The sequence below is a fragment of the Mus caroli genome, unplaced genomic scaffold (assembly GCF_978045245.1).
Source record: "Mus caroli unplaced genomic scaffold, Mus_caroli_1 scaffold_2, whole genome shotgun sequence".
NCBI lineage: Eukaryota > Metazoa > Chordata > Mammalia > Rodentia > Muridae > Mus > Mus caroli.
In genome coordinates, this window is record NW_028227257.1 from 153,944,785 (window position 1) to 153,953,344 (window position 8,560).

Sequence of the window (8,560 nt, forward strand, 5' to 3'; positions counted from 1 at the left end):
CTTCCCCCCGCCCCCATTTTTTTTTTTTAATTTTTAAGGAGCAACTATGATATTTCCTTAAAAGCTGCATTGCCAGGACACAGGAAGTGGGATACAGAACTGATTGTGTGAGAGATGTCGTCAAAGGTCACCAAGATTGCATGTCTGACTACCTACCTAACAGCCCCAAGTATTTGGTGGTCTAAGGCAGGAGTATTGAAAGGCCAGTCTGGACAACCTGGTGAAACGTATCTCAGAGTAAGATAGGGCTGTGGCTCAGTTAATGTAGTGCCTGCCTGGGTCCAGTCCCTAGCACAGAATGAAACCAGGGCTGCAGTCCCAATTGGAGGTGGAGGCCAGAGGATAAAATTAAAGTGGGTGGCTACCTAGCAAGTTTGATGCCAGCTTGGAATACATCAGACCCTGTCTCAAATGACAAAGGAGTGGAGGGGGCCTGAAGAGATGCTTCAGCGGTTATAAGACCAGGTCCTATATGCTCTGGCTCCCATTACTATTTGGTGACTGACCTGCCTGTAACTCCAGCTGCTACAAGTCCATCATTTCAGCTTCAGGAGCACAGACTCACAGACAGACATAAAATTTAAAAATTATATAGCTTAAGTTTCTCACATGTTTGGGTGTTTTGTCTGTACCACATAAGAGCTGATGCCAGAAGGCACCAATTGTCGTGGAAATGGAGGTAAGAGGAGGGTTGTATGCCAACTCCTGGGGCTGGGAAATCAAACCTGAGTTCTTGCAAGAGCAGCCAGTGCTCTCAGGCTCCCAAAATTATGTATCACACACACACACACACACACACAGAGCTTGGATGTGAAGTGGAACACCACTCACTGAAAGATCACCTCCCCACTAAGTAACAGACAGGCAAGGCAAACACAGGAAGGAAAGACGTCCAGCCAGGGTGGGTCGCAGCAGTTTTGTGGTCTCTACTGTCCTCTCTAGAAGTGTTTCTAAAGGGGAACTGAGACTTCTACAACACCCTTTACTGTTTTAATAGCCTGGTAACAAAGGGTCAGTTTATAAATGTGAACAGGAAGTAAGTCCACTCCTGTGACTGAAAAACTCCAAAGACACAGATAGGCATCTTGATTGTGGCTTTTTCCACTTCCTAGAGAAGTTTCTGTTTCGTTTTTTTTGATCATTTTATACCATTACTGGAATGATTCTGAACAGCACAAGCTATTTGGACAACCAGGAAATCCCAGAGATCAGGAATGTAGCTCAGAGATAGATTGCTTGCTAGCAGAGAGAAGCCTTGGGGTTTGTCCACCGCTATGGGGTGAGACACCGCAGGGCACCTGCTGGAGTTACCCCTAATTGTTTCTGCTCCACCCTCCCCCTCCTCCTGTACACACCCAAAGTAGTGATTCATTGGAGTCAATTAGGGTTAGGAGGCGAGAAGTGAAGTGACAGGTGTAGAAGTGACATCTATGTGACGGGCGAGGGCACAGAACAGGGCCAAGCAAGGCAATAATAAAAAAGTATATAATAATAATCCTCCGTGTGACCTTGGCAAGCTTACGACTCTCTAGGCTTCACCTCCGTAAAGCCAGACCCAGCCATGGAGCAGTCCACGCTCTTAGCCTGGCGAAAAGGGTGCTCAGGCGGCCCTGCCCTAGAAGCGGGTTTCCCCGGCAGAATCCAGTACCTCAGGGCGCACGCGATGGGACACGCCCGGGAGCCCGATCGCACCCTGCATCCGAGGCGTGCGGCTGTCTCATTGGACAGCACGGCTCTGCAGGGCCGCCCTGCAGCCAATCGCATCTGTAGGGCGGAGCTTCGCCTGCTGTGCTGAGGGCTCAGGCAGATGCTTTAGCTCTGCAGTGGAGTCCCGCTGTATCCGACCATCCGCGCTGGCCATGCAGGAGCCCCTGCTAAGAGCCGAGGGACTCGACTATGATACCTTCCCCGAGGTTCCCGCGTCTCCTGGAGAGAGAGAACGAGCTGGGTGAGAGTCTCAGGGCGTGGGGATGGGAGGTTGGGATGGCCTTATCTCCAGCAGGCGACACACATCTTGGGCCATTACTGACTTCTGGTGAGTGGCCACTAAGAGTCATCTGACTCTTTCTTACCGCATGCTCGCAAGTCCTATTTAAAGAACCGGACCACCATAAAGAAGAGAGCCTCCAAAGGAATACTGGGTGGGGTCCCCACCTGCCACAGGGGGAGGACATGGGTCTTGCCTAAGATCACAGAACAAGCTTTGAGCATCACAACAGGAGGCAAAACCCACAATTTCTTTTCTGGAGAAAATGGGTACCAGCCCCAGCCAACAGCCTGGGGATTTCCCAGAGCTGCTGCTAAGGTCTGAAGACAACTTGACTGGCCCTGGACCCAGGCCTCTCCTGGCTATCTGCTGAGCTGGATAGTCATGGGCTCAGGGAAGGCAGCAGTCTGGGAACTCAGGGTCCATTTAAAGGACTTGTCCTTGGCCCTTTGGTTCTACCCCATCTCCCACCAGGGCCTTGAAAAACAAAAGGGTGTTCCTGGCTACCTTCGCCGCTGTGCTGGGCAATTTCAGCTTTGGGTATGCTTTGGTCTACACATCTCCAGTCATCCCTGAACTGAAGCTCTCTTCTGACCCAGCACTACACCTGGACAAAATCCAGGCATCCTGGTTTGGGGTGAGGCCTGTTCTCTAAATCAGATGGGGTAGTGGAGGGAGCATGGGCCCACTCAGCCTGCTTACCACAGGGAACTAAAATCACCTAGCCTTGGAACCTCCCCTAGAGCACTGGTATCTCTCCCTAACACACATTCCTGTCTGCTAGCAGTGATGGCAAGTGACATGAGGAAGTGACATCCTGCAGAGATGTGGGCCAGGGCTGAGGGGAAGATTTCCCAACCCCATACCCAAAGCCAGGCTGCCACAGCAGAGCTGACATCCTCCTGGGTGCCTAGAGGCAGTCACACCAGATGCTAACGGGATGAGAGGTGCCATATGGACAAGGACAGAGCGTGGCTGAACAGAGCCCAGGAGCTCAAGACTTAGAATGTCAATAGACCCTGAGTTAGGACTGCAACTTGACAGCAAAGCTGGAAAGATTTGGGGTCTCCTAAGCATTTCAAATGGGGTGGGAATGTGCAGGGCACACACAGCATATGCTGAGCACATGCCAGACACTTCGTGAAATATCTTCACCCCTGAGGTTAAATATGTTCTTCCCATAACACAACTAAGAAACTGAGGCCACACTGTGTGCCCTGGTCCCACTGCTCATGAGTGGCAGACTCCAGCCAAATTCTTTATTCCTCAACAACTCCAATGACCCCCAAATCTTAAAGTCCCAGCTGGGCCTTCAAGTCATAGGGTTCTCTTTGGTAATGTGCGAGCCATAGAAAATGCCTTTAACTTCAGCACTTGGGAGGCTGAAGGAGGAAGATCATGTTCTTGAGGCCTGCTTGGGCTCAAAAAAAATATTGGACACTCCTGGACAGAGCCACTGTAGACAGGCGCTCCCCTCCCCTCAAAGCACCTCTGGAGTAGAACAGTCATGGTACCTTTACATATAGTTGTCCACAGGCTACTGTGCATCTCTGCCAACAGGGGGCTCTACCAATGAATGCCTGGGTTCTGGGTCAGCTCTGGAGGAACTCTCTCTAGACTCCGGTGGGGGTGAGAGCTCTTAAAGCCACTGTATCTTCTTGTACCCCTGCAGTCCGTGTTCACCTTGGGTGCCGCAGCAGGGGGCCTCAGTGCTATGCTACTCAATGACCTCCTGGGCCGGAAGCTCAGCATCATGTTCTCGGCTGTCCCCTCAGCCATTGGCTATGCACTCATGGCTGGTGCCCATGGCCTCTGGATGCTTCTGTTGGGGAGGATGTTGACGGGCTTTGCCGGGGGACTCACTGCTGCCTGCATCCCGGTAAGGCCAGATGTCTCCATTGCCTTGGGGCTGTTCTGGACCACCCCTGCCTCTGAGCCTTTGCTCAGTGAAAGTGTGTGGGGTTCACTACATTGCCCAGAAAACCTCAGCTTCCTCCACCAAAGCAGCTGACATCATTGTCACCCAAAACTTCCTACCTTGTGTTTTGACCTCAGTTCCATGCATTGCTCAACTGAAAAAAATTTGCATTGCACAAGGGATGTGAAGGGAAGTTCCAGCCCACCTCCACCCCCACCCAGCTGCTTACCTCATGTAATACTCCATACACAAACTTATCCTCTGACCAAGCCCAGAAAAGAGGTCACTGGGTAAATACAGATGCCTGCTCAGCCCCAAGTCTGAGGACCCTGAGCTTGGTTGGGTCCCCCCACCCATACCCACCAGAGCTGAGTGCTACTGCATACTTCTTTGCTAGGGAAGGGAAGGTCAGAGCTCTGGTCAGAACAAGACTTCTGCCAGCTTCTCCAGGCTCCCAAGTCCCTCGATCACCCCAATGGACCCAAGAACATGAATTCCCCACTAAAGTCCAAGTTGGGAAATATGCCTTACAGGTGTACGTGTCTGAGATTGCACCCCCTGGTGTTCGTGGGGCCCTGGGGGCCACACCGCAGCTCATGGCCGTGTTTGGATCCCTGTCTCTCTACGCCCTCGGCAAGTACCATCCTGCACTCCAGTATTCAGGTTCTGGAGGTGGGGGGAATGGAACTTTTCCTGAAGGAAAGCCAGCACTGATAGACAGGACACCTGGCTTCCTAGCCCCACTAGGCACCATCTCTGAGCACTGAGGCCTATCCTACCGCAGCAGCTTCGGACCACCTTCCCACAGCACAAGGGTCCTGTCAGTTCATGAGGGAAGCCCATACAGGATTTGGCCTGCCTGGGTGATGGGGGTGAGAGCCCCAGGCCCAGTCTTCCCAATACTCTCCCATTATACTGAGGCTGTTTAGGGATCCCACTTTAGTGCCAGGGTCCAGGCAATTCCTGAAGCCCCACACTGTCCTTACTACGGGGTCTTGGGCAATCAGGGAGCTAGGCTGGGGAGCAGTGAGGTCACTCAGGCCCCATCCCCTCACTGAAGCCTCTCTTACCAGGTCTGCTGCTACCTTGGCGATGGCTTGCTGTGGCTGGGGAGGGGCCGGTTCTCATCATGATCCTGCTGCTCAGCTTCATGCCCAACTCTCCTCGCTTCTTGCTCTCAAAGAGCCGGGATGAGGAGGCACTGCAGGCGCTGACCTGGCTGCGAGCTGACTCCGAGGTCCATTGGGAGTTTGAGCAGATTCAGGACAACGTGCGGAGACAGGTGCAGCGTGTGTGGTAGAGCTTGATCAGGCCCCAACACAGAAAGCTCTGTGTAGCCTCGGACAGTCACTAGACCTCTCTGTGCCTTGGTTGGTTGCCTTTCCTCAAACAAGAGCGGTCCCTGCTAGTGTGCAGAGCCCTTGCAGCCTCCTGTGGTTGGGCCTCTCCTAGACTCACAAGGGCCAAGACAGGGTGGCCAGGGCTGGAGAGCCTGGCATAGCCCTCAACAGCAGCTTTGTGTTCCAGAGTAGCCGAGTGTCGTGGGCGGAAGCCCGGGAACCCCGTGTGTACCGGCCTGTTCTCATTGCAGTACTGATGCGCTTTCTGCAGCAGCTGACAGGCATCACACCCATCCTGGTGTACCTACAGACCATCTTTGACAACACATCCGTGGTGCTGGTGAGAACCCACTTGGCCAGCACTGCCCAGAGCCCTGACAGGCAGGGCAGCCAGGAAGTTAGTGGCTGAGACCTGGATGCCTCTCATTCACATCCTGCCTCAATACATTCTTCTCAAGTGAAGCTTAAGTGCTTTAAAATATGCAGAATGACAGAAGAAAACAATGTGATAGGATATATATAACTCTTGGGACAGTGGCCCCCAGGCTCAGATCCCAGGAGGGACTGTGAGGTCCCTGGAGCCCATTTCCACCCCAGGTTCTTCCTGCAATGAGGTGTAAAGATAAGAGTGACTCAAGTCGACCACTGCTGTCCAACCAGGGGCTGTGCCCACTATGGCTAGTAGCAGGCACAGTAGACATGCCCCTGCTGGGGCACAGAAGTACCTAGGGCTCGATAGCTAGGATAGCTCATGGCCCCCAAAAAAGGGAGGGGGCAGTGACCCTGGACTTAGGGCTGAATGTCCTTAGTGCATTAGGGTCAGGGTAGGGCACGGGACACTAGGCCAGGTCCCTCAGCCCAGTGCCCTGCCCCACAGCCCTCCCAGCAGGATGCAGCGATAGTTGGTGCTGTGAGGCTCCTATCTGTGCTGATTGCTGCTGTCACCATGGACCTGGCAGGCCGAAAAGTTCTGCTCTATGTGTCAGGTGAGTGTCTCCACTGTAATGTATGCCTCTTACTCCTACAACCACTGCAAACTCTAGGCCACAGCCAAGCCTCCCTAGCACACGGTCCAGGACCTAGCAAATGGCAGCTGCTACACACAGGTCTGCTCATGCTCCAAGCACAGAGGAGCCCACCCACCCAACTCAATGGTGTGGCAGGAGACCGTGAGCTTGCCCTTCTGTGTTGGGGGCAGAGGTGTAGTGGGGCTCGGAATAGACCTCACACTCGGAGGAATCTGGTCCTGAGGTGCCATGATCCACAGCATCCGTCATGTTTGCTGCCAACCTGACGCTGGGGCTCTACGTCCAGTTTGTGCCAAGGCCTCTGACCCCCAACAGCACTGTGGAGATCGTGACCCTGGGGGGCACAGCCTTCAACTATCTTACCCTGATACCCCTGCTGGCCACCATGCTCTTCATTATGGGTAGGACACCACAGTGATGGGGAGACCTGGGATGGGCTGTTTGGGGGGGATGGGGGCCACAAGGGTTCCATTACTGTCTTGGGTTGCCTAAGGAGTTGGGGAGTTGGACAATAGGGCCCTCTAGCCACTCAGTAATATCATGTAATACCTCAGCTGAGATCCACAGGAGGAGCAGGCAGCCCTGCTCCAGGGCCTGGGCCTAACTGCTCCTCTCTTCCGGTCAGGCTATGCCATGGGCTGGGGTCCCATCACCTGGCTCCTCATGTCTGAGGTTCTGCCCCTGCGTGCCCGTGGTGTGGCCTCAGGGCTCTGCGTGCTGGTCAGCTGGCTCACAGCCTTCGTCCTCACTAAGTACTTCCTGCTGGCAGTGGTGAGTGTTTGGCCCCAGGACTCCCAGCTAGGTTTATTAACAGTCTTCCCCAGCAGCCCCTGGAGAAGAGCCTCTGAAGGGCTAAGGCTGGTCAAGTGATAACATGCTGGGGGACTCTTTGGAAGAGTCAGGTTACCTCCCAGCCCAAGAATACAGATCTGCCCATGGTACCCTGCTCAGCTGCACTGTCTCTTGACTTCCTAGATGCCAGGCTTCTCTAGTGTAACCCTGCTACCTGACTATAGCATGGTGTGAGGGCCTTCCTAAATATACCTTGCTCCCAGCCCTGCAATCCAGTGGGCCCTGAAAAGACCTGAATGCTGACTCTCCCAGGGAAATGCAGATGGATCAGCACAAGCTGGAACCTGCCCTGCCCATTCAATGCCCATGGTTAAGAGGAGGGCTGACACAACATGCTGCCCACAGGACCTGTAGGCAGCCTAGAGCTTGGGTGTGGAAGGGTAGAGTCTCCAGGCAAGATGGCTGAGGGGAAGCTTGGGAATAAATAGTAGGGAGGTTTCTAAGTGGGGCAGTGGCCAGATGAAGGCCCCACAGGCTGTCAGTACTAGCCAAGCCCATAAAACTCTGGCGAAAGCCGTGTATGGTCAGTAACTCCTTTCCCAACTCCCTACTGCAGAATGCCTTCGGCCTCCAGGTGCCTTTCTTCTTCTTCTCGGCCATCTGCCTGCTCAGCCTGCTCTTCACAGGCTGCTGTGTGCCTGAGACCAGGGGCCGCTCGCTGGAGCAGATCGAGGCCTTCTTCCACACTCGCAGGATGTCCTTCAGGCCCTAGTCAGGGTCTCACCTGTAAGGGGCCAAACCACCCAGGCCAGGCCTATGCACTGGCCACAGATTCACACCTGCCACTGGGAACAGCAGCACCCCTGCCATCAGCCAGAGCACACTTCCACCTTGGGACAGGCAGTTTACCAACAATGGGCTGGTGGGCTCCAGCAGAAGCCCGCAGTGCTGAGATCTGCAGGGGGAGCAGGCAGCCCTGCCCCAGACTGAGCAGAGGCTGTACCCAAGAACAAGGCTGCCGGGACCTCCGATCTGGTTCCTCATTCCTACGAGGAACACTTCCCATGTAGGTCTGTGTTGAGGACAGGAAACAGAGATGGAGGTGGCAAAGTGGCACTGTACAAGGACATTGTCACATCATTCTGATCAACTGGCCAGGAGGAGGACAGGGTCCTGTACCCAGTTGGGTCTGGGTACCTTGGGGACCACTGGACTTCCAAAGGCCAGAGCGCAGGACCCAGTCCAACCTTGGATACCTCTGGTCTGCCAACTGTTCGCTGTTTTTCAAAATAAAGAGCTGGGCCTACAGCCTCAGGGAGGAAAGGGGAGTGGGCTCTCTTCCAGGGAAAAGCTCCCTACCCCAGCAGCCAGGCCACCCCCAACTCAGCCCAGACTGCCAGGGCACGCTGGACATCATTACGGTAGAGACAGCAAGAGTCACTGTGGGGTTCAGGGCCAGCTTGCCCTCTATGCCTAGACTTTTTTCCAGACCCTG

The 8,560-nt window shown here is 54.2% G+C and overlaps 1 protein-coding gene across 1 annotated transcript; it reads left to right on the forward strand.

Annotated features, from left to right (window-relative positions):
* The first annotated feature begins 1,808 nt into the window (after nucleotides 1-1,808).
* Nucleotides 1,809-8,543, forward strand: Slc2a6 (solute carrier family 2 member 6). The gene is made up of 10 exons (XM_021156094.3): nucleotides 1,809-1,948; nucleotides 2,462-2,624; nucleotides 3,660-3,866; nucleotides 4,439-4,538; nucleotides 4,979-5,187; nucleotides 5,433-5,585; nucleotides 6,123-6,231; nucleotides 6,513-6,674; nucleotides 6,899-7,044; nucleotides 7,682-8,543. Exons 1-10 carry the CDS (start codon nucleotides 1,860-1,862, stop codon nucleotides 7,835-7,837), a joined length of 1,494 nt encoding a protein of 497 aa, XP_021011753.1. The 5' UTR covers nucleotides 1,809-1,859; the 3' UTR covers nucleotides 7,838-8,543.
* Nucleotides 8,544-8,560: the final 17 nt, after the last annotated feature.

Excerpts from the sequence above, each read along its gene's own strand:
- Slc2a6 (XM_021156094.3), top strand. The coding sequence starts at position 1,860 with ATGCAGGAGCCCCTGCTAAGAGCCGAGGGACTCGACTATGATACCTTC. Across the intron at positions 3,867-4,438 it reads TCACTGCTGCCTGCATCCCG|GTGTACGTGTCTGAGATTGC; the intron begins GTAAGGCCAGAT and ends TATGCCTTACAG. Across the intron at positions 5,188-5,432 it reads AGGACAACGTGCGGAGACAG|AGTAGCCGAGTGTCGTGGGC; the intron begins GTGCAGCGTGTG and ends TTTGTGTTCCAG.